Source organism: Narcine bancroftii, chromosome 6 (genome assembly GCF_036971445.1).
Source record: "Narcine bancroftii isolate sNarBan1 chromosome 6, sNarBan1.hap1, whole genome shotgun sequence".
Lineage (NCBI taxonomy): Eukaryota > Metazoa > Chordata > Chondrichthyes > Torpediniformes > Narcinidae > Narcine > Narcine bancroftii.
The window spans coordinates 87947538-87973878 of record NC_091474.1 but is presented as its reverse complement, the minus strand read 5'-3'; the positions used below and the strand labels follow the sequence as shown (position 1 = coordinate 87973878).

The 26341-nt window shown below is 43.2% G+C and overlaps 1 protein-coding gene across 1 annotated transcript in view; it reads left to right on the top strand.

Moving 5' to 3' along the window:
• Window positions 1-26341, top strand: part of LOC138737314 (glutamate receptor ionotropic, delta-1-like) — a 722304-nt gene that overhangs the window by 385223 nt on the left and 310740 nt on the right. The window contains exon 4 of the mRNA XM_069888067.1: window positions 4154-4359. Coding sequence (XP_069744168.1) covers window positions 4154-4359 — 206 coding nt within the window. The remainder of the gene's footprint in view (window positions 1-4153; window positions 4360-26341) is intronic.

Sequence of the window (26341 nt, the reverse complement as noted above, 5' to 3'; positions counted from 1 at the left end):
CTGAAAGGGCCGTAGTGAGAAAATGCGCCGTGGAGCAAACGCCGGCTCATGCCGACTGTGGCCGTAGATCTGCCCACTTTCAGGTGCCTAGGGGGAGCGCTCGAAAGCGGAGAATACACCTACCCGAGGAGGGTTGGGTAAGTACTCCTCGGGTCAGGGTTCTCCACTTTCAGGTGGCCTCCCAATAGCCACATTTGGGTATTTTAGGCAGCTTTACATTGGGGTATTCTGGCCACCTGAAAGCTGCTCAAGACACTCACAACAAAGGTATAAGACATATATCAGGCTTTTACAGGCTTGTCATGACACAGTGGCCAGTGCTCAGGCTGTTTTATTCTCCTGACTTTTCCTGGATGGGATGGAACCCCTCCTAGCCCCCCACCAATTGAGGGGATAGTCGGGGAAGGTAGGGGCGGTGAGGTGCGATGGTCCACACTGTAATTGTTCTCCTATGGAATTTAAGTATGGTTACCAAATTTTCAAAAAGATGTTAGACTTTTTTCTTAAGTTGTAAGTAATTTCTCCAATGCTCAGGCAGGAGTTGGATTTCCAGGTAACTGCCATGCTCTTCCTGGCCACTGACAATGTGATCATTATGAATTGGATTTGAAATTTGGACAGGTTCATTGTAAGCCTGATGTCCATTATGTTTCCCAGCAGGAACAAATCTGGGTCCTGTGGGGATTCTTTACCAAATATCAATTTTCTTTTGTTTGTTTTGTCTTTCTCATGAGTACTGGATAGACTTTGTTGAATTTTTTTAAAAAACAGATAATTCCCATGTTGTGTAACACTGAAACAGGACTGAAAAAAACCAATGGTGGTTTGATGATCTGGTTACTGTGCAGATAATAAAGTCTGAATACTTGGATCATCTCGAGCTCCCCAGCTCTCCTTTCAACTTTGTGTGGCCTGGTGGGTGTTGAGTGGTGTGACTCAAGATTCCTGAATATGTATGAATGAGCTCCTTCCATTGCATTCAGAAAGTATAACATTTTAAAAGCATCATTGAATAGTACTAATGGAGCATTATGCTCAGGCGAAGGAAAGGCAGGCGCAAATAAACTTTCCATTAGTAGAGCTCTTGCACAATGACGACTCTTGTCAGCGTTGTTCAGCCTGAAGCCATTTCAAGTTCATTTTAAAATAACATTGGGCCACAATGTGGCAGGCAAAAATCCTCCAAGTCAGTGTTAAAATGTTCAGATGTCAAAGGCGAACCGCTGACCAAATCAAGTTCGTTTATTTGTCATCTGATTGTACAAATGCAACCTGTTGAAACAGCATTCTCAGGTCCTCAATGCAAAACATTGCAGACTTAGCACACATAAAACAATAAATATGCACAGTATGTATGTACAATTATTAAAATAAATATTATTATTAAATGCGTTTGAATGAGCAGTTCATCAGCCATTCAGCATCCTCACTGCCTGTGGGAAGAAACTGTTCCTCAGACTGGAGGTTCTGAACCCTCTTTAGACAATGATTCCATTAAATCACGTCAATGGGGAGGGGGAGGGGGAGGGAGACCCCAGTAATCCTTTCTGCCACTCTCATATGGCCTTAAATCTAATGCTCTCGAGCGACAGTACCACACCTAGATGGCCTTAAATCTGATGCTCTCGAGCGACAGTACCACACCTAGATGGCCTTTATATGGCCTTAAATATGATGCCCTCGAGCAACAGTACCACACCTACATGGCCTTTATATGGCCTTAAATCTGATGCTCTCTAGCGACAGTACCACACCTGGATGGTCTTTATATGGCCTTAAATCTGATGCTCTCTAGCGACAGAACCACACCTGGAAGGTCTTTATATGGTCTTAAATCTGATGTACTCTAGTGACAGTACCACACCTAGATGGTCTTTATATGGCCTTAAATCTGATGCTCTCTGGCGACAGTATCACACCTAGATCCAGCTGATCAGGATCAGGATGCTCTTGATCGAACTCCTGTAGAAGGTTGAAAGGGTAGGGGCCAGCAACCTTGCCCACCTCATTCTTCTAGACATGTGAGGAAATGTGGCATGTCCAGGGTAGGTCACTTCTGAAGTGGACTCAGAGGAACTTGGGACTCTATTCTCTCCACTACTGAGCTAATAATGTGTAGTGGAGGCACACAAAATAATAGCACAGTTTCTAATTCAGTTACTTCAGGGCCAATGGATATTGAACTATAGGGGGACTAGAAATCATATCAATCCATGCATGTTATTGGAAAGAAAGCATTTTTTTTGGTATGTGCCTGATTGCTTCGTAAGCTCATGATGATGTTTTGAACCTGACCTGTCTGAGACAGTATTTATTCACCATGGTCCCTGTTGGTTCTTCATGTTGCAAGCAATGAGAAGCTGGAGAAACTCAGTAGGTCAGGCAGCGTCCATGACGAGAAATGCTCAGTCAGTGTTTCAAGTCGGGAAGGGGTGGTGTGTCCGACCCAAAATTCTGACCGACCATTTCTGACCCATTGCGATCCTCCAAGTTCTCATTGTGTGCAACATCTGTGGGAATTTATGTTTCTGCAACAAGCTGCTTTCTCCAATGGATTTGCTTCTTGAGGGAGCCAATTTGCAACCTGCTCGCCTGTCCTTTATAAATGTATGATGAATGTTTCAAGCAATCAGTACTGGCCAGTCACAGGGGAGGGAAGTCTACAGTGGTGGGAGGTTTTCAGTCTGATAATGATGCCACATCATTCAAGGACCTATTTGGAATGAATCGTTTTGCAGGAAATCTGTGTGGGTAACCTGCTGGTCCCTTTTAACAGAAGCTGCTCACGGTCAAGTGCCATTGCTTGAGATGATATTTTGTGATCAGCAGGAAGCAGTGATGAAAGGACGTGGGGAAATAATATGAAAAAAGTTCAACAACAATGGAGAAGAACAGACACCCGGCCTAGAGATATTTTTACCACTGAATAAAGAAACGTAACAATCTAAATACCCACTGTGAGTTAACTAGCTGCAGAACAATTTAATTCTGTGGAAAAATCCACCTTAAACTGTTAGGAAACATAACCTGTCTTTTTCTAACTGTTGTATATCACTTCATTCTCCAAGTTCTGAATTCCCAATGGTTTCTCTTTCCCTCGATGACCTATTCTCTTTTAATCATTCATTTTTCATATCTTTCTGACTTCATCCATGTATTCTCATATCTCACACACACACACTCTCACATGCACACTCACATGCACACTCACCTGCACACTCACATGCACACGTACACACAAACATTCACACGCATGTGCACATGTGCCCACACACAGATAGACTGACACACACATACATACACCACACACCCACTCACACAGATTGGCACGCACTCGCACAGACTGACATGTGGATGCGCACACAGGCGGACGCTCACACTCACTCTTGCCCATTATTTTCTTTTCCTCACCTTCTCTCCCTCTTTCCTTGAACCATTCTCAATGATTCCTCCTCCATTCTCAGTGATAGAGAATTCAAACTATTCACAGTTTGGAAATAGTGAATAAATACTGATTCAGCTAAGTCAGCTTCAGAGCATTTTTATGAACATGAAAGCAGTGGGCACATTCTCAAATATTCTTTCTTTACAACAACATGCATGAATTTATATGATTTCTTGTTCCCCTCTGTTCGATATCCATTGGCCCTAGTGTGACTGAATAGGAAAGAGTGCTACCATTTGGTCAGCAGTTTGACATTGACATCTGAGCATTTTAACACTGTCTTGGAGGATTTTTGCCTGCCACGTAGTGGTCCAATATTATTTTTAAATGGTTCAAATTGCGCCAATTAACAGACAAGAGAGTAGCGAGAGTTCATTGTGTGAGAGCTCTCCTAAGGGAAAGTGTTTTTGTGCCTGCCTCCCCTTCGCATGAGTATGACGCCAAATAAGTCAAAAAGAAATCCTCTGTATCTTGCAAAGGATGTCTAAAGAGGTGTCACTAGCCATGTAAATGAAGTGAGGGTGGGACATCCATCTTATGAATATGAATTATCCATCTTATGATTGACGATAAAGAGCATATTGACGATCAGTAATATAATCAAACGACGAAGAGCCGGGCACTACTCACCAGCCATTTCACCAGTTTTTTTTTCCATTTGTGTTGCTTGTGGTCCTGACCAATATTCTCTTGCAATTGTGTTGCCAGATATTCGAGGGCTGCAAGGGTTCCTGGATCAAGCGTCTCGCCAAGGGTTAGATGTGTCTTTGCAGAGGATTGACCAGAACATCAGTCGGATCTTTGCTAGTCTCTTCACCACAATGAAAACTGAGGACCTGAACCGGTATCGGGACACTCTGCGTCGAGCCATTCTTCTGCTGAGCCCACGGGGAGCTCAGACGTTCATTAATGAGGTTAGTGACCATCGCAGATCCATGAAGGTGTTGAGAAACATATCCAAGTTCCAACTCAGAATTATTTGAGTTCCTGATTTTAATTGTTGTTCTCCCCTGTGTTTTAAGTCGCAAAAGGTTGGTTTGTGGGTGCAACAGGCGACCAAGAAGGCAAATGGAATGTTGGCCTTCATTGCTGGATGGATTGAATTTAGGAGCAGGGAGGTTGTGCTACAACTGTACAAGATACTGATGAGACCACATCTGGAGGACTGCGTGCAATTCTAGTCTCCCTACTTGAGGAAGGATGTACTGGCTTTAGAGGTGGTGCAGAGAAGGTTCACCAGGTTGATTTCAGAGATGAAGGGTTAGCCTATAAGGAGAGATTGAATCGTCTGGGACTGTACTCTCTGGAGGTTAGAGGAATAAGAAGGAATCTTATAGAAACATATAAAATTATGAAAGGCATAGATAAGGTAGGTAAGTTGCTTCCATTGGTGGGGGAGACCAGAATGAGGGGATATAGCCTCAAGATTCAGTGTGATAAATTTAGGACAAAGTTAAGGAGGAACTGCTTTTCCCAGAGGTGGTAAATCTATGGAATTCACTGCCCTTTGAAACAGTGGAAGTGACCTCAGTAGATATATTTCAGACAAGTTTGGATATGTTTTTACAAAGTAGGGGAATTAAGGGATATGGGGAAAAGGCAGGTAGGTGAAGGGAAGCCTATTGTCAGATCAGCCATGATCTCATTGAATGGTGGAGCGGGCTCGACAGGCTGGATAGCCGACTCCTGCTCCTAATTTTTATGTTCTTATATCTCTCCTGCTCTTTCAATTTAAGAGGTTTCCAATTTAGCAATTCCAAAATCAAGTAAACCAGTCATCCTATTTGTACTGCCCACTGCCAGGAGTCAGCACAAACCCTTCAGAAGTTTTGGCTTTCAAAATGTGTCACTTGGAGTCCAATAACTTCATATTTTTCACCAGACAGAGCATTTGTTTCAGTTCTTTTCTGTCTTTTATTTTAATGACACATAAATACAATAATGGGTGTTATAAACAGTTGACTCTGACCAGGGTATATGTGTCACTGAGTTTCCAGTTAATGCCAGTGCAGAGAACTATGGAGGTGAGAACAGGAGGGGCCACAGTAGATCTTTGATCATCACCTCAGCTCAAGGTGCAGGAATGGGTAAAGAAGTCCTTGTTGGTAATGACTTGAGAGGAAAGACTAGAACCAGTAGACACTGAAGAAGTAGTGTTGGAAGACAGTGGTATGGTCGTCTGTGTCAAATAAAATAATCATGAAAAATGAAGTTTTCTGGCCACAGACCATTTGTCTCAGTGAACAGGGCAGTTCAACAGAGGCCACAGTCTGAAGGGAGATGTTCAACATGTTGTGGGGAAGAAGTGAACCACCATTTTGGAAGCAGTCGGCCATGATAAATTTGAAGGAGAAGATAGTGATGGAGTAAAGTTGGAATTATTGTTAGATCCTAATTGGACATCTTTGCAAAAATGAGCAGTCATTATCCATTGGACATTGAGCTGAACATGAGGTAGACTGCAGTTGGCAGGATAAAGCTATTCGCATAATGCCGTTAATGAGGAGCCACGGGATCTTTAACTAGAGCAATATTTCTTAAACATATCCTGAGGAACTCCTGCACAAATGTCCCAGGGCAAAGCTCTTCACTTCTGTGAGTTATAGTGCAAGATTAGAGATCTTTTACATGATTCCCAACACTTAATTTTACTGGGACACCTTGACACTGCATTTGACAAATTGTACTTTGATGTCAAGGGCTAACACTCCCCACTCCTCTGAAATTCAGTGATTTAGTCAACATTTGAATCAAGGCAGCAATAAGTACTCCTGATAAAATCTAAACCAAGCATCGAAAAGAAAAATGACTTGCTTTACCAGAAGATATTTCGCATATCTCTGAACCTCCTGAAATACTTCCGAAGCCAATTAGGTATTTTGGAACTTTTGAAATGCAGGAAGTGTGGCAAAATCTCTCACACAGCAAGCTTGCATGCATAATTCAGTAAAATCCCCATTATTCAGAATACAAGCAACTGGCAGCCTCAAGCAACCGGCAAAAAGAAATCATGGAAAGTTTAAAATTTGTGCACGTCTGGTTAGTTCGTCAATTATGCAATGCACAATCTCAAGCAACTGGAAAATACACTCATCTGGTATATACGAATACCCATAGGTGGCAAATACCTGAGGTTTTACTGTAATAGAGTGCATCCATCCAGCAGAAGGGCTTGGAGCCAGAAGAGACTGCAGATGAAGAAATCTGAATAAAAAAAATGAGCTACTGGTCAGGTAGCATCTGTGGAGGCAGATGGATGAATCGGTGGTTCAGGTTGAGACCCTGCTTCAGAACTGAGAATGTAAAGGGAAGGATAGCCATTAGAAGGAGAACAAGGGGAGGGATGTCGGGCAATAGGTGGATCCAGATGAGCAGAAGTTGATGGGCAGGGGAGGCTGGAGATAGCGACGAGGTTGAGAAGTGATCAGTGGAGACATCAAAATGCTTTATATGATGGAATCTGATGGACCATACTTCAGATCAAGGCAGCACGGTCAGCGTAGCAGTTAGTGCAATGCTGTCACGGGACCAGCTGCAGGACCTGGGCTGTCTGTAAGGAGTTTGTACCTTCTCCCCATGTCTGCGTGAGCTTTCTCCTGATGCTCTGGCTTTCACCCACTATTCAAAACGTATCAGGGGTTGTAGCTTAATTGGGTGTAATTGGGCGGACTGGGCTCGTGTCTGTTACAGTGCTGTATGTCTAAATTTAAAATTAAAAAAATTCCATAATCTGCAGTCCTTTGTTGTCTCCCTCCATCTTCCCATTGGCTATATCTGCCCTTCAACCCCGCCTCACCTGGATCCATCTTTCATGTCTTCCCCCCAACTCTTCAGTTGATGCTGGGCCTCGATCCAAAGCGTCGGCCATCCCTCTGCCTTGCGTCTGATTCGCTGATGTCCTCCTGCAGCTTGTTTTATTGCTTGTTGAGCATCTAATCCGAAAGACAAAGCAGTGCTGGAGATCTTGTGCTTAATTCTCACTCCAGAGCCCTCCAGCTCTAAAGCAAGTGCACGGCCAACTGAGGCACAGCTGACACTTCATTTGTAAGCGCCGCTTGAGAGTGGTGCCACTGACACCTTCTATCACTTCGCTGATGACAGAGACAAGGCCGATGAGGAGGTAATTGGAAAGGCTGGATCTTGCTGCCACCAGAAGATTGCTTCACTCCAGTAGACGTCCCCTGTCTCCCAGATTAGCTGCTGTCGTGCCAGCAGATTATTTTCTTCAGTATTTTGTGTTTCCAGTCAAGAGAATGGATTCCCTCCAGAAAATGATATTGATTCCTCTGTCTTTCACCGCAGTCAGCTAAATTTGTTTGTACAATCCGATTGATTCCTGCATCTGTCACTGTGAATTCGACTGATTGTCATAACCCAGTGTAGTTGGGATTGTTTCTCGACCAGTAAAGTTAAAGACTGCACTGTCTCTCAATTTTGTCTGTCTGTTATTGACAGTGGTGTGACTAAGATCGGTTCCATTGAAGCTGACTGGTTTGTCATTGTCTGAGCATCATAGAACCATGAGTCATACCAGGGACACCAGATCTTCACTGACTAGCAACCATTCATCTACTCTAATCCCAATTACCAGGACTTGAACCACGGCCTTCATTTTTCACACTGCCAACCGTCCTTGGAAGCGGGTAAACTTACTGGAATTCGGGAGCCTTTCCCACCGCACCATTATTTTCGTGCTTCATCAGCAACCTGGGATTTTAAGGGGGGGGGGGTCCTGCCTCTAGTGGTGCTTTCATACTGCCAGAAGGTGATTAGTGAGTTAACTCTGCTGGGCTCTGACAATTGCCCCCACCAAGTGTCAGAGCCTGGTGGAATTTAACTCGCCCTGCTAGGTTGGGACGTTTCACACCCCGCAATTACCGGGTACGGGCCCTCTAAATCACCTGGTTCAACCACATTTAATCGCGTCAGGTATACGTGTCACAAGACTCACACCGCCAGGTTCAGGAACAGCTGCTACCCCTCCACCATCAAACTCCTCAAGGACAAACTCAGTCAAGGACTCATTTAAGGACTCTTAGTTTGCAGATTATTTATTACTGAATATTCGTTTTCTGCACGTGCACAGTCAGTTTGTTTAAATTTCTTTGCTCAGCATACATGTCTTTCTTCTTGATTTATGGTTACGGATAATTATAAATTCTGCCTGACTTACTGAAAAAAGAATCTCAGGGTTGCATGTGATGTCACGTCTGTACTCTGGCCACAAATCTGATCTTTGAACTTTAAACTCTGAGGTGAGTGATAGGACCGTGTAACACACAGGCAACATGGGCAGCAAGTATGTCTTCTTTATTTAAATTTCTTGTCAATAGCCACGAAGCTGAGTGAAATGGAGCAGTCAACAGCTGCTTTATGTTCATATTGATAAATAGTTGGATTATCGTTGCTGTCAGTGGACTGTGTAATCTTTGCTCTTCAGAAGATCAGTCTTCTCCATATTTCACCTGCGTGCATTCCTAATGGTAATGTTGTTTGTGTTATGTATGTCCTTGGCTGACATGATCCTAACTGTAATCCTGTCACAGCAAGGCTTTATGGAGTTGAAATATTCAGTGCTTGATGACTTGCTATGTGTTTTCCCTTTTGTATGTGAGTTTATATTTTAAACTCAATATAAAAATATTTAAAAGAGAAAGAAATATTCCTTTGCTTCTGATCCAATAGCTTTTCCCAACTTTACATCCCAAAGTCATTCACTTGATCAGAGCTCCTGCTTTGCATGTATATGATGTTAATACTGTCATAATTGTATGTACAAGATCTAATGTTTTATCATGTTTATTTAAAATTCAAGGGTCAAGGTTTCTTTTATTGTCAAGTAATACTACAAAAAATGTTAGATACACAATAAACTTCAACTTTTGTCTGCCGAAAAGATTGCCATTGGCATTGCTTTCCCCCTGCAATAATAGAAGAAAGAGAGTCCATTAAATGTCTGTGAATTCACCTCCACTACTCCCACAGTCTCACAGACTCCTGTTCCAACTGACAAGGTGAGGAAACTTTCGGCACCCGAGTCACTTTCTCTCCCTCAGCACCCGCTCGAATCCCGGTTCCAATACCTGGCTCCGATGAGCCAGCGGTCCACAGCCCGCATGGGTCCCCCGATTGCAAGTCACCAATGACCCATGGCCAGTGTAGGTCCTTCAGTCACTGGTGATCACCTTCCCTGTCGGGTCATCGGCCAGGCTTCTCCCTCTCAGCACGGGGTGTCCTCTCATTCCTGGTGCCCTGCGCTGGTCCGCTGCCTCCCTGGAATCTGAAGCCACCACTCATGGAACACTGCCCATCTTGAGTACAGACATCCGTGATGGCAGGATGTTTTAAAAAAATCTACTGTCAGCTTCTCTAACAGGCTGCTAAAAGCCCGTATGGAGCTGTGGGTATCATGACCAGTCAGACTAAATAATCTATTTTTTAAGAATATAGAATAAATGTTCTCATTTTTAAACCTACCGGTAAATTTGTCACACAATGCTCAGTTTCTCAATGACAGTATCACAACAGATCGTGGAATTCCAGTAATGCAATTTGTCACCCTATAAACGTAGGTCTCCAATTCTCTTGAAGAGACCTTAATGTGACAGCATCCTTTAGAAAGGGAGGAAGCAATTGACCAAGATATTACGGGAATTTGGATCCCGACTGTGGTCCATGAGCATGACCGGAGCTAGGGCTGTGGTCCGGGGATCAGGAGCGCGGAGAGGTTTGCAGCCAGATCTGGAGTCTGGAGTGACTGTATCATTTCCCATTCCCTTTAAACTCACTGGATTCAATATTAAATGTAACAGGTGAAAAGATGAAATAAAGATGTGCTTGAATATTAACTGGAGTATCATCCAATAGTCCAGAAAATTAGCTCATCTGGCAACACCAAAATTCCAAATGAGGTAGATCATTGGACGTTTACTGTAGTCTTGTTTGGTCTCAGCTGACCTTTGATTTCTATGATCTTTGTTGATGGATCTCTCCGCTCATTGAAGAGAATCTGCCAACCTTTACGTGGTTGGGCCTGCCTGTGACTCCAAACCAAACCATGTCAATTACCTCCTCTTTTCGGGAGCCATTTTGGATGGACAATAAATGCTAATATTGCCTTGAAATCTACAACCCATGAATCACTTTGATTTTTGACCCCCATTGGGCAAACAGGTGTGAGTCACTCTTTTAAGATTGCTCTCTTTCATTCTCCTGTGACTTCATTTTGAGTGGGAGCACTTTCACCCACACTCTTAGTGTTGTTTGCCATGAAGAACATTTCCATTCATTCCACAGTTAGCAAAGTTCTCATAAAAGACAAGGTTCCATACTGTCAGTGTGGGTCCAATTTGCATCTTGCAATGTGCCTCCTGTCACAATTGCAGAGACTTTATTTTCCAAAAATAAACTTTATTCATAGAGAAAAAATATATATATTCAAGTACAGTGCATGGTTCTCTTTTATAGTCACAGTGTGGTTCAGACTGTACGTTCAATGTGTTCTCGGCTCTACACATTGGGAGCGTTTGCATATTTTGTATACTATTTCCATCAATGTAGCCTCTTTATGATATTGCAAGTTGTTGAGAGGTTTCTATTTTGAGCATGGAATTAGGAGATATGGGGAGAAGGCAGGTAGGTGGAGTTAGGTCATAAATTAGATCAGCCATGATCTTATTGAATGGCGGAGCAGGCTTGATGGGCCATTTTTGGCCTACTCCTGTTCCTGCTTCCTATGTTCCTAACGTCAAATGGTATGAGGCCCCTAGACTACTGTCCTTCCCCACAAAGCTTTTGGAAGGTAGGAGTGGGAAATCAAGACTCGTCACATTTCAGATTTGTCAGAGTATATCCATAACATCACATACAACCCTGAGATTTTTTTTACTGGAGGTGAGGCAGAATTACCACTTATTGGTAGTGCAAAAATGGACACATGTAAACAAGTAAAGAACTGTAAACAAACTGTGCAATACAGAGAGAAATAAAAACAATAAAGTGCACAAGTAAGAGTCCTTAAATGAGTTTGTCGTTGAGGAGTCTGATGGTGGAGGGGAAGCAGCTGTTCCTGACCCTGGTGGTGTGAGTCTTGTCTCACCTATATCTCTTTTCTCATAACAGCTGGGTGGTGTGGATCCTCGATGATTGTTGCTTCTCTCCAATGGCACCGTTCCCTGTAGATGTTCTCAATAGTGGGGAGGGTTTTTCCCGCGATGTTCTAGGGTATGTCCACTACCTTTAGGGGGTCTTTGCACTCAGGGGTATTGGTGTCCCCATACCAGGCCATGATGTAGCCGGTCAGCATACATCTATAGAAATTGGCCAGGGTTTCTGATGTCATACCAATCCTCTGCAAACTCCTGAGGAGGTAGAGGCACTGATGTACTTTCTCCCAAGAACTTAAATTTCCTCACCTACTTCACCTCTCATTCCCCCAATCATCACTGGATCTTACACCTCCAGTTTTCCCTTCCTGAAGACAACAACCCATGAATCAAGTGCAAGTTGGTTTAAGAATCGGTTCCATGAGGAAACCAAAGTGAGTGATCGAGGACTTCAGCGCAGTGCTGACCTGAAACGTTGGTTACCCTTTGCTTCAAGCACTTTTGTGGGTTGCACTATGATCACAGTCTTTCTTATTTTTGGGTGACATTGAGTGCAAAACATCTGCCTCTCTATTTCCCATTCCCAGGACTGACTCCGATATTAAATATTCAATCCCTGGAGCTGCACTGTGTATTAGTAACTGTGTGCTCAGACTGAAAGCCCATTAGTTTCAAGGATTTGGGTCCTACCCTAGTCTAAAGACAGCTTAGCTTAGTTTCCCAAAGTTCTCAGCTTGCATTTCTATCAGTTCCCAATTCTCATGAGGAAACCTAACATGACGTCATCCTTTAGAAAAGAATTGGCTGAAGTGTTAAGTGGCCAGTCAGTCAATCAATCGCTGTGGTCAAACAAGAAAGTCAGCAAATGTCGGGGTCAAGTACAATGTATGCTGGATACAACATTTCAGGCCTGGGTCCTTCGTCAGGTACAAGAGAAAAAGGAAGGTGCCTGTCTGTTTTTGCTTCGACCTGACGAAGGGCCCAGGCCTGAAATGTGAATTATCCTTTGCTTCTCATGGATGCGACATGACCTGATGAGCATTTCCAGCATGTTTGTAAATTGCAGTCAGGCATTGTGTTGGTTAAGCTTTAGCCAATATATGGAGAAGCACAAGTTAATCAAGGACTAATGGCGAGAAAAGATTATGACTGATTAACTTGACTGAATATTATGAGAGGACATCGCATGGTCCCACTCAGTCATTTCCTCAGCAAGTTAAAGGCCCGGTGGGTGGGGGGAAGAGTGCAAGTAGGTTTAAGAATCGGATCCATGAGGAAAGCAAAGTGAGTGATCAAGGACAGTGCTGAGCTGAAACGTTGGTTACCCTTTGTTTCAACTGGGTTGCACTACAATCACAGTGTCTGCAGACTTTCTTGTTCAGCACTGACACTCTTTTGGGTTATAATTAAATAACCTGGGCCAAAATGTGCGGACGATGATTGCAAAGCTTCCTCACTCTATGGAATTTGCTGCCCATTGAAGCAATGGAGGCAAACCTCAGTAAATATATTTAAGACAAGGGAATTAAGGGATATGGGGAAAAGTCAGGTAGGTGGAGATGAGCCTGTCATCGGATCAGCCATGATTTTATAGAATGGCAGAGTGGGCTTGACCGGCCGAATGTCCTACTCCCATTCCTATTTCTTATGTTCTGATTATAACAAAGCTCTCTGCATGATTGGTAGTTAGGAAGAAAGTTGTAAGTTCCAGGATGGTGTCAATTAATTAGTTAAGGGGGCACTTTTCTCTTCCATTATGCAAAATGATGGCGGCGCTGCTGGAACTGCAGTAGCGGCAATGCTGCCTCCTGTGTGGACCTGCAGGAAGCAAGGGAGCAGAGTTGCAGTGCTCCCGCGAGGTCTAGCCACCCATACAACTACCGTCAGCTCCTCACGAGCTTTGAATGGCCTGTTGGGGGAGCCGATGGTGGTTTTATTTAAAATCCTGCGACAGCGGGTCTGCACCCAAGATGGCGGCACCCATTAATCGGCAGCATCCACAAGGGGCTGAAGACTCCAGGGAAGTGGAGGATTGGAGCAGGCACCAGAGGATGGGAAGATCGTTGTCCCCTCCAGTCTGAGAAGGAGAAGCAGAGGAGATGAGCTGCAGGGACAGTGACCATGGCGGCAGACCTGCGAGGGGACTTTGCGGGCTGCTGGTGACTCGAGGCGAGGGCCCCGTGGAAGCTGTGGGCAGCTGGACACTGCTGTCAGGAGACTCAAGCCAGGCTGCGGACTGATGGAAACTGGCCAGAGGAGCACCAGGTATCGGAACCTGGATGTGAGGAGGTGCTAAAGGGTTCCTGACTGTGTCAGAGGTTTGGATCTGGAGCTCGGGTTGCCGATAGTTTGGGCTGGACTCTGTGTGGCTGTGAAACACTGGAAGTAAATCTACAGACGCTCGGTGACTCTGGGGGGACTTTCTTTTGCTTCTCTTTTTCTGACTGTAAGTCTGACTGTAAGAGGCACTTAGGCAAATCCTACCAGTCGCGAATCTGTCTGCTTTGCAGCAGGCAAAAGGAAATTTCATGTAATATGACTGTGATAGTACAGATTCTATCACCAATGTGTACAGCATCGAGTCCACGCTGCTGAAGATCCAGCTGCGCTGGATGGGTCACATCTCCAGAATGGAGGACCATCGCCTTCCCAAGATCGTGTTATATGGCGAGCTCTCCACTGGCCACCGTGACAGAGGTGCACCAAAGAAAAGGTACAAGGATTGCCTAAAGAAATCTCTTGGTGCCTGCCACATTGACCACCGCCAGTGGGCTGATAACGCCTCAAACCGTGCATCTTGGCGCCTCACAGTTTGGCGGGCAGCAACCTCCTTTGAAGAAGACCGCAGAGCCCACCTCACTGACAAAAGGCAAAGGAGGAAAAACCCAACACCCAACCCCAACCAACCAATTTTCCCTTGCAACCGCTGCAATCGTGTCTGCCTGTCCCGCATCGGACTTGTCAGCCACAAACGAGCCTGCAGCTGACGTGGACATTTACCCCCTCCATAAATCTTCGTCCGCGAAGCCAAGCCAAAGAAAGAGTGTAGGATGACTGTGATTGGCTGAGAGTGTAGCCACGCCTACTGGCAGGTCTTAAAGGATTGCTCCTAGCCAGACCAGGTCATTCTGGACTGGTCGACCTACATGTGATATGCTCCAGTCTTTTAGTTAATAAAAGCCTTGGTTTGGATCAACAAGTCTTTGGTTCTTTCAACGCACTCTACAATGACACTGTTTTTATTGCTAAGATAATAAATTGAATCTTGAATCCTGAAATTGAAAAGGGGCGAATGGAGTTCAGTCCAGGGAAGTGTCAAGTAATGCATTTTCAATGATTAATGGTTGCATATGAAGTCTTGAGGAACAGCGGGATTGTGGAGTTCATCTCCGCAGATCCCCGAAGGTAGCAGGACAGATAGATCAGACCATTTAAGAAGGTGTCTGCAATAATAGTTTTCACTAGCTGAGGCACTGAACAAAAGAAAAGAAAAATCATGTTGAACATGAGCAGGCCCATGGCGAGAGTACTGTGTAGTGTTTTATCATCACCATACAGGAAGGCGGTTGGAGTAGCAGAGTGAGTATAGATTTATAAGGAGGTTAACAGGGCAAGGGAATTATAAGGAGAGATTGACCAGGTTGGGATTTTCACCTTTGCAACAAAGAAACATAAGGAGAATTTAATTGGGCTGTACTTAATTGTAGGAGTCTAGAACACGGTGAACTGAAAAGGCTCATTTGCCTTGGAAGATGGATATAAGGTAATTGCTTGAATTAGCGAGGAGCTGGGAAAATTATTTTTCCACAAAAGACCAGTGTTGGTCTGGAACACGTTGCCTAAAAGTGTCAGGCTGGCAGCAGATTGCATCAGATTTTAAAAGTTCCTGGATGAGTACTTGAGAGTTATAACCTGCATTGTTACAGACTGAACGGTGAAGTGAGAGCTTTAGTTTTCATTGGGCATGAAGGCAGTCGGCTTAAATGATCTTTTGTGCTGTAAATTCCTGTGGCTGCAAAAATGTGATTGAAATGATTGGCATCATAATATCTACACCCTGGTGCATTATAGAGCAAAATTACTTCATATTTATTTACCATCAATAAATATTCCTTAATGTATTTAGAGTGTTAAGGTACGGTTTCATTTTTTTCAGCTGAAAATGGATTTATCATAAAATGAAAGTATTGTAATGTGTTCAGACCTCCATTTGTGTCTGACATGATTCCAAATCACAGAAGCTCTTGACGATAAATAGCTCAATTCAGAGGATTTCTTGTTCCTGGAGTGCCAAATATCAAGACTAACTGCTCTGACGTTACAACAGTTCCTTGCGGCCTAATTTTGCAACCCCAAACCAAGCTTATCCTAAGCTTATCTGTCAGTGTAAACATCTATTCGTGAGTGAGAATTTGAGTGTGTGTGTGTGTGTGTGTGTGTGTGTGTGTCTGAGACAGGGAATCTGTGCCTGAGCAATTGGTCTCTTATTGAATATGTGAAGTGTGAATACAGTAAGCCCTTGAACATTTTGTTCATCACCATTTCATTATGAAGTTGATGAGGAAAAAATACAAGATGAAAAACCGTGCCACACTTTATCGTTTGGGTTTGAACCAAATGCTGGCAGGTGCCTGCTTCTTACAATGAGTGAAACACGAAAGTCTGCAGGCGCTGTGATGCAGTAAAAACACACCAAAATGCTGGAGGAACTCAGCCGGTCTTTCAGCGTCCATGGGAGGTAAAGACATATTGCCGACATTTAGGGCCTGAGCCCTTCCTCGAGGAATGAGCAAAGAATGAAATCTCAGAAGACAGACCATGTTGGCTGGGAGCTGGAAATCCAGTCGTGAATTAGATATAATAAGGGGAGAGGTGAGAATTGATGTGTCTGTGCAGAAAGAGACACAGAGAGAAACAGAGCTGGGGCAATAGCATGGCTCTCCCAGTGGCCACCCATTTTAATTCCTCATCCTACCACTTTGATGACATGTCTGCCCAGGCACTGCCAGACTGAGACCACCCGCAAATTGGAGGAACACTACTTCATCTTCCAATCAGATGGCATTAATATTGACCTCTAGCTTTCAATAAACCCCATCCCCCCACTTCTTCCCCCGTCACCTTCCCCTAGCTCTTTTTCTTTCTCTCCCTTTTTTTCCTGAGTCTTTTCGTAAAGACTTAATCAATTCTCATCTCTCCCCTTATCATATCCAATTAACAACTTTTGTTGGTCTGGGTTCCTCCCCCAGCCGGCCTAGATTTCCTGCTTTAGCGCATTCTGCATATTCCTTGAAGAAGGCCTGAAATTTCAGCAGAATATCTTTGGTGGACACTGTTGGACCGGCTGAGTTTCTCCAGCATTTCGTTGTGCTTTTGTTGCCCCTTACAATTTTTGCTTTTCAAACATTTATTCCTTGTCTTATTCTTGTTGCAATGAGCACTAAACGTGTGCTGAGCACCCCTGCTGACTGTGACCACAAAAACAGAAAAATTAATGATCACGACCAAGTTGCTTCTCTGCCCTTCAGTGATGATGGTCACTACGGGATCTCAGCAGCCTCCCTCAATCCCCCCCACCAGCCACCACCACTACGACCACCGTCCCTCACTGATTCACCAAACTTGATTAAATCATTTTTATTTGTTTTATATAACTGTATAGTACACATTTATTTCAATGTTTAATATTAGAAATGTTTTGGGTCATTATTTACAAGTTTAGTGTCGTTTTGGGACCAGAAATAAACTGTAGGAACTTAACTCCTGTTTTTATAATTGACCCTATGGTGAAATTGGTTTTGTTTAACCTTGTTTCACTTAAAGTAGCACTTTCCAAGAACGTATTAACAACATTAAGTGAGGACCTGCTGTATGCATTTATGTAAGTGTGCATACTGTATACATGTGAGCATGTGCAGGCGAGCGTGTGTGTGTGTGTGTGTGTGTGTGTGTGTGTATATACATGTTTGTGTGAGAAAGAGAGAGTGTGAGAGATTATGTGTTTAGACACTTAAAATGCACAATTCAGTTCAGGCCAGGATGGTACTGATATATAATCAAGATAGGATAAGCATTTGAAAAATCGATCCGGAAGCATGCATGTTTGTATGAATGTAAAACAAACATTGTGTGGGGTGAGTGTGAGTGCCCATTTACACATTAAGGTCCACCGTGCCTTCAGGATGACGACAACTGAAGACACTAGTGTCATTGTAATATTATTTGTGCTGCCGTAACATGATAGCTGATTCTCGTGCCGTATATGTAAGTGCACAGAGAGAGAGCGAGAGGGGGATAGCCTTGTATAATCAGTTCCCCTGATTGCTACCACACTTACAAAACTTTCCTTCAGGTAACCGCATCCTTGCGCCTCATCCCAAGCAACATCGTTAAGGCTTTTCTATGAATCAGAAGTTAAACGCTTCCCTTGTCCACTGATTATAACTAATGTTATCATCACTTGTCAGCCTGTAAGTGTCGAATGAACATTTGAGACCATCACCACTCTGGAGTTGTTATGGCAGAAAGGGAAGTGAAACCACCAAAATTACAGCTAAAGCACCCTTTCCGAGAGGAAAGACCCACCGAGCTGCCTAGTTGGGCACCTCGGCTCTGTCCGCCACAAGAGTGTGAATCTCCCAGTGGCCACCAATTTCGATTCTCCATCCCAATCCTTTACCGACATGTCTGTCCATGTCTCATGTGCTGCCAGACTGAAACCACCCATAAATTGGAGGAACACCAGCTCATCTTCTGACTGGGTTCCCTCCAACCGATTACATTAATATCGACTTCTCTGGCTTCTGTTAAACCCATCCCCTTGCTTCCCCTGTCGTCTCTCCTATTCATACAGACGTGAGAAATTTTACCTAGTCCCTTATCATAACGTTTAGTTGGTCTGGATTCCTACCCCATTGTTTGCATTCTGAGACTTTCAAATATATCCAGCTTTTGGCTTTTCTGATTTTTATTTTCCTTGAAGAAGGGCTCAGGCCCAAAACGTTGGCATGTGCATTGAAGAGGAAAGAAAAATTTGGGGAGAAATATCCTCGCCTTTTAAAGGGCCACTCTGGCATCTCCACTTCGGAACAGGAGGGTGACACTTCTCCTGTGGAAGAGGATGATGGAAATGAAGAAGAAATGACAAGTTCAGAAGAAGGAAGATCTAAAGGCAAGAAAAAGACTTTTAAAAAGAAAATGGATAAAATTGAAGTTAAAATTGATAGACTTTCTGATGCATTGGAGAGTAATTGTAAACTTTTAACTGTAAAATTGGAGCAAGTTAGAATGGATATGACTAAATTGACAAAGCGTTGATAAAGTGGAAGAGAAAATTCAAGATGTGTGTGAAGAAGTCCAACTTATTGAAGAAAGGACAAATCTAAATGAAGATACAATGACTGGTTTGATTTCTATGAATGATCAATCGCTTGAGAAAGTTGATAGTTTGGAAAATTAAGGAAAAGGAATAATCTTAAAATTGAGGTGATGTCAGAAGGTGAAGAAGGTCGAAGCGTGATCTTTGTCTCCTATAGATGCTGAATAGACCACCTGAGTTCCTCCAGCATTTTGGTGTCCTTTAATATAATCACAGCTTCTGCAGCCCGATCGTGTTTCACTCTGTCTAGTCCTTTCATCAAACTCCCTTCAGCTTTCACAAGTGCATTAGGGGAAAGATATGATGACTAATTAGTGGTGCACATTGATGGCTTGGGGATAATATAAATTTGTATTGAAGAGGAAACTGTACTGATATCGATTCAAACAAGATTTATTAAAATCTGTTTGATGGCAGAATTGTTGCAGTTAAACTGACATCTGCTTCCTGAATGATGTTTCCCATTATCAGTTTTAAGTCGAATATTATCTCTCTGTAGTTGATGACTGTTTGTTGGTTGAATCTAAAGTTGACCACTTTCAGATTTCAGATTTATTTATGACATCACATAGAACCCTGAGATTCTTTTTCATAAGGGCGAGGCAGACTCTTGTTGGTAATGCAAAAAACATTACGCAATGTATCCATGTAAACAAATAAAGAAATGAAACAAACTGTGCAATACATGGGGGGGGGGGGAAATCAATAGAGTGCAAAAGTAATAATCCTTAAATGTTTCCCTGATAAGAGTTTGTTGTTGAGAAGTCTAATAGTGGAGGGGTAGCAGCTTTTCTTTTTCTTAAATTGAGACATACAGCATGGTAACAGGTCATTTCAACCCTCAAGCCCTTGCCGCACAATTTACACCGAATTAACCTACACCCCCGCTACATTTCAAGCGGTAGGAGGAAACCAGAGCCTCCGGGAGAAACCCCATGCAGACACAAAGAACATGCAAACTCTTTAGAGACAGCGCAGGATTCGAACCATGGTCTCAATCACTGGTGCTGTAAAGGGCTGCACTAACCGCTATGCCAACCATACCGCCCAAAACCTGGTGGTGCGAGTCTTGTGGCACCAATACCGCTTCCCTGATGGCAGCAGCAAGAACAGAGCATGTGCTGTGTGGTGTGGATCCTTGATGATTGCTGCTGCCCTCTGGTGGCAGTGTTCCCTCTAGATGATCTGGATGGTGGGGAAGGTTTTGCCTGTGATGTTCTGGGCTGTGTCCACTTCCTTTCTGCAGGGATTTCCGTTCAGGGGTATTAGTGTCTCCATACCAGTTTGGCTTCAAAATTCTGGAGAAGAATCTTGTTGTAATTGTGTACAGTGCCCTTTAATTACCATGCAAGGATCGACAACGAGATAGACAACAGACTCGCCAAGGCAAATAGCGCCTTTGGAAGACTACACAAAAGAGTCTGGAAAAATAACCAACTGAAAAACCTCACAAAGATAAGCGTATACAGAGCCGTTGTCATACCCACACTCCTGTTCGGCTCCGAATCATGGGTCCTCTACCGGCATCACCTACGGCTCCTAGAACGCTTCCACCAGCGTTGTCTCCGCTCCATCCTCAACATTCATTGGAGCGACTTCATCCTAACATCGAAGTACTCAAGATGGCAGAGGCTGACAGCATCGAATCCACGCTGTTGAAGATCCAACACCCAACCCCAACCAACAAATTTTCCCCTGCAACCGCTGCAACCGTGTCTGCCTGGCCCACATCGGACTTGTCAGCCACAAACGAACCTGCAGCTGATGTGGACATTTACCCCTGCATAAATCTTCGTCCGCAAAGCCAAGCCAAAGAAGAAAGGACGATCCAAAACTTAAAAATTTCACCTGAAAATCAGGGTCAACCTACACAAAGGGTATAAAATTCTTACCTTGATAATGAAGTCGCAACACCAATTCCATCTTCCTGCCAGCTCTGATGCAATGTCACCTATGCCCCATTATTTGCAAAGTCTCGGTGCTCCTCCGCGAGGTCCATCCACCCGGTCCGATTGCTGTCGGCTCTGTACAGGTTTTAAATGGCCTCTTACAGGAGCCGACAGGTTTATTTTAAAATATTCAAATAAAATTTAAACCTTTAAAAGATTATTTGTTCTTAAGATATTGTGATTTTCTTTTAAGAGCATCCACTGGTCAGCGGTATGTGCCAGATTTAGGTCGTCTTGTACAAAGGCTCAAAGCCAACATTTTAGGTGGAAATTCTGGGGTTGTCCTATACATGAGTTGACTCATACAACAGCATATACAGTACTAACGATAATCTTAAACAATAGCCATAGACCAAGATCTGGGAAGAGGGATTAACAGAGGCTATCCATTTTTGGCTGTCATCAACCCAACAGGCTGATTGGCTACCTTGTGTGCTGCAACTTTCTACAATTGCCCGATTTCTGTACCAGCAACATCTCAATAAATCTAGCCTTGCTGATTCTCAGTGGCTGTTAATTTTTTTTGCTCTGATATTTGCACTGATTGACCTTTCAACTCATTTATTAAAACAATAGAATTGGCCTCACACTTGTCTGCCATCACTGTATGTCCACTCATGTGGCTTCTAGGTATTTTTACACCCATCAATTTAACCAGTGCAAAGCATAACCATCTGCAGTTGTTCATTATAGTTTCATAATTCCTGTAACAAACGTTGATTAGTTCCTCATGAGTTCATCGTTTACAAATGACACTTAACTCCAGAAGTGCGACAGTGCTGGCACATAAAACGAGGTTTATTTCGATCACAGTCTGGACTACAGCTAAAATGGGATTTGTGAACAAACAAAGAGATTAAAATTTGGCATGCTGGAGTCAGTGTTGGGATTCATGGTGGATCCCCTTACATTTTCTGGACTTGGGAAGCATCTTTAATTGATATTTTTATTGTCACATGTACTGAGATACAAAGAAAGGCTTTGTTTTGAGTGTCGTCTCGTGCTTCAGTGCACCAGGTACTGCAATAATAAAACAAAATAACAAGGAGTAATGTTGCAGTAAGTCATAAGGTTCTGAGATAGAGTTTTATGTTGTCTACGTTGTGTTGGCACCTGGTTTTGCTGACTCTTTAAAATTTGTGTGTCGTGCCATCTTTCCTCAGCCAATGTGCATTTAAATCTTTCACAAAATGAGAGGCTAAATTATCCAGCAGGAAACATTGGCCTGAGCCTCTGATTGAATTTGTATCTTAAACCTTTCTGTCTGCGGTCGAAGATTGTGGACATTAATTTGGTTCCAAATGAAAATGGTGGGGAGAGCTTGCTCTCAGAAGATTTTAAAAAAGCTGGCTTTCTGCAAAACAAAAATCCTGTGTTTACTCTTCCTTTCACTGGAATGTTTTGTTGCAGAACAATAATTGTGTTAAAGGTTCTGATGATGGGTAAAAGTACTTTTATGAATGACGTGGGCAGACCATGTGGTATGCCTATTGCTGTGGTCAGAGTTAGTTATGAATAAATTGCCTTCCCATATCTTTTGTTTCAGATTTATTTTTCATTACTAAGTACAGGGAGGCCATTTGTCTCAACTGAGTCACGATTCAAGATTCCTTTATTATCATGTAATAGTTCAGACCATGTAATATTATACAAATTTGCCTTCTGCCTGCCTTAAGGCAGACAGAGACGCGCCATTAGTGTTGTTCAGTGCCTCTTAAAGTATGAGAGTCCATGCCAGTGGTTCGCAACATTTTTTTCTCATGGTTGGCGTAGCGGTTAGTTCAAACCTCTACAGCGCCAGCGATTGGGACTAGTATTCGAATCCCGCACTGTCTATAAGGAATTTGTATGTTCTCCCTGTGTCTGTGAGCGTTTTCCCCAGGGAGCTCTGGTTTCCTTCCACCGTTCGAAACGTACCGGGGCTTTTGGTTAATTGGGTACCATGGACTTGTGGGCCAAAATGGCCTGTTACCATCCAATGCCATAGGTGCCCTATGTTTAGTAAGGGATTACTTAAGGTGATATGTGAATGGAAAAAAGGGGTTGAGAACCACTGGTCTACGCCAATCTCTCAAAAATGGATTGGATCAGTCAGATTCAGTGTCTTTGAGGGGATTGCAGCGATAGGCAGTGAGGAGATTCAAAAGTCTCACCTCAGCTGAGCATTGATCAAAGGCATGCTCAACTCATGAACACCAGCAAAGATGAGTCATCAGCTGCAGCTCTAATGAAGCCTCATGAAAATTACAAAAGTATGGCTACCACATCTGGAGCATTGAGAGATGTTGGATGCACAGTTGGTGTAGTGACACTCCTGACCACTAGAAGTTCTTTAAAAAACAACTATAGTTTATTAGCTATAGACTGAAGACTATGTGGAGACATCCATCTTGAATCCAACCCAAGCTGCCACAAATTCATCTCCACCTCCCTCTAGTGGTCAGGATTGCCACTAGCACTCTATCACTCCAGTTGGCTCTTCTAATGGGGAAGCTAGACAGGTGAGGGGGGATACACTAGAATTTGAAATTAGTTTATACAACATGTGTCAGGATTAAAAGGCTGATTAAATTGCTGAATGTGAGACCTTTCTGTGAAGAATTAAGTCAGGTTAGGTCAATCAATGCAACAAGCTGTAAAGATTGAGGAAAGATTAAATAGTTGAAGGAATACACCAGCAGGAGAGTGTGATTCTGATACTTCCACAACAGAGTCAGGAACATCAACAAAAATGTTGGCAAATATAACCAAAAGAGAATATAGAGAGCATTCTTTGAATGCCAGGGTCTTGCAGTGCTGCCTGCCAGCGAGAATTGGACACGTGTCACTGTGGGGGAGTGAGAATTGGACATGTATGACACTGTGGGGAGTGAGGATTGGATCATATGTGAAACTGAAGGGCAGCAAGGACTGGGACGTGTAACTAGGGGAGAAGGATTATTCATGTGTGTAACTGGGGGAGCGAGGATTGGTCACGTATGTTACTGAGGGCCAGCAAGGACTGGTCACGTATGTCACTGAGGGGGAGCAAGGATTGGACATGTGCCTCACTGAGGGGGACCGAGGAATGGTTGTTTGTGTCAATAAGGGGGAGTGAGGATTGAACATGTGTGTCACTGAGGGGGAGCAAAGATTGGGCACATACGACACTGTGGGGCAGCAAGACAGACTGATGTAGTGTTATGATGGCAGTAAGATGGTGGTGGTAGTTACTGAAGCAGCTCCAGAGGCCAATATACGGTTGTGAAATAAGCCTGGAAAGAAAGGTACCAAGTGGACCAGGTGAGATGTCCCAATGTGCTCTCTGAGCAGTCTGAAACCAGAGTACTACTGATTTCTCAGAATATTCACAATTCTTGAAATTAAGCTGATTGGGGGGGGGGGGGGGTGGGGGAGAATCTGGTTTGGAGAAGTCAGGCCACTGTGTGAGACAGCTGGACTGTTGTAGAAGTTCACAGATAGCATACCAAGGCAGAAGACATAGTAGCTGTTGCCTGGTGACTGCATCCGCCTGTGTGATGCAGTTGTAGAAGGTGAGAGTTTGGGTGTAATGTGGAAAGGCTCGTGTTAAAGTCTGGCTGCACTATAATAAAACAAACAGCAGAAACAATTAAGCATACAACAGTTTCTTTATTTAACCTTGGTAGTGCTAGTGGGAGTGAGGGGGTGATAAAAGAAAGAGTTTAGTCACTCATTCTCTGATCCCCCACTGAAAGCATTGGAGTGTTCATCGTTTTTTTTGTACACCTTTGGGCAGGGGGTCTGCGTGAGACCCTTACAAGTGTCACATACCTGCCAATTTTGTGTTTACAATTACATGGGCCCCTGTGGTGTCTAAAAACATCTGGGAAAAGTCAGGGTGTCTTTTACTCAAGGTGCATTGATATTCTTGTCAATTTACTCTCTCACAGGGAAGGTCATGTTAAGAAGGCAATTATATTCCAACCATCTTACTGGCAGCTACTGTATTTTCTCACCTAATTCATTAAACATTTTTAAGCATATTTGATAAACTTTTTCTTTTACACTCTGAGTACAGAGGCTTGCTTTGTTCACAGAGTCAATGTATGACCTGAATGGAGCATTGATTGTGCAGTATGCAGGAAGCCAGGAGGCGGCTCAAGAGCATTATAGTCCTTTGAGAGATGTTTCAGTTCGCAAGGACTTAATGAAGTCACCTCAGACAAAATAACCAGTACACCTCGGCATGGCTGTCCATGGAAAATTACGAGCACTGAAGACACTTCAAAGAGGGAAGGTCAGTTCAGGTGTCTTTATGACTTCAAACATGGATACAAGAAAAGAGAGGAGGTCTGGGGTCCACAGGGATTTAGTGTGCAAGTCCAGAACATGAATGCAAAGCCATAAAGGTAGAAAACCTTGGAGACATAAAGATGAAGAGCCTTCAGAAACAGCCAAATTTGAATTTGTTTCAGCTAAGTTCATGACATCAAAGGAAGTACCAAATTCAATGTATTTTGAATTGATACATCATGTATTTTATAATGTATTGTGGCAAATTAAACTAACTTCAGATGCCGAAAACCTGAAATGAATACAGAAAATGATGAAAACATTTGACACCTCAAGCAGGTTTTGCGGAAAGAAAGCTTTAGCAGTTCAGGGTGGATGAACAGCTTTAATCAGGGCTGTAGCCGTTACTGTAATAGTTGGCAAGTTATTTATTTATGGATACTAACCTCTTCTGAGGAGAACATACAGTAGGAAGATGAGGGTTTATGTATCTTTAACGGTGAGAATTCATGTTGTGTGACTCTCAGAATCAATTTATTGTCATGAACAGGTGTTGCAAAATGTGTTGTGTCAGCATTATAGGTGAAAAATATTGCTATAAATTATTTTAAAATAACAAATAATTAATGTAAAAGAGGAGAAAAGTGAGGTAGTGTCTGTGGTTCAATGGCATTCAGAAATCTGATGGCAGAGGGGAAGAAGCTGTTTATGTATCATTAGGTGTTCATCTTCAGGCTTCTGTACCTCCTTCCGTTTTTTTTAAATTTTATTTTAAATTTGTATCAAATTCAGGCAATTAATCATTCATCTAACAATATAATAAAAATCGACATGCAATGATAACTCCTTCCTGATGGTAGCATGGCCTGGGTGGTGGGGGTCCTTGAGTTCAGAATAGGTTTCACAGGTTCAAAGAGGATCAAGGTTGGACATGTATTATGAACAAACAGTGGTCTTTTTTATAAACGGGAGAATTCAGAAAAAGGGCACACACAGTCAGACTAATGTACACAGCACACAGGCACAGTATACCAAGAAACAAGGGTTTAACCTGTTCAGCACCAACCACCCACAAACATGGTACACTGAGAAATGAGGGTTTAATTCCTTCAGCACCCACAGGCACAGTATACTGAGAAATGAGAGTTTACTTTGTTCAACATCCACCACCCACAGGCATGGTATATCACAGAACAAAAAAATAAGTACA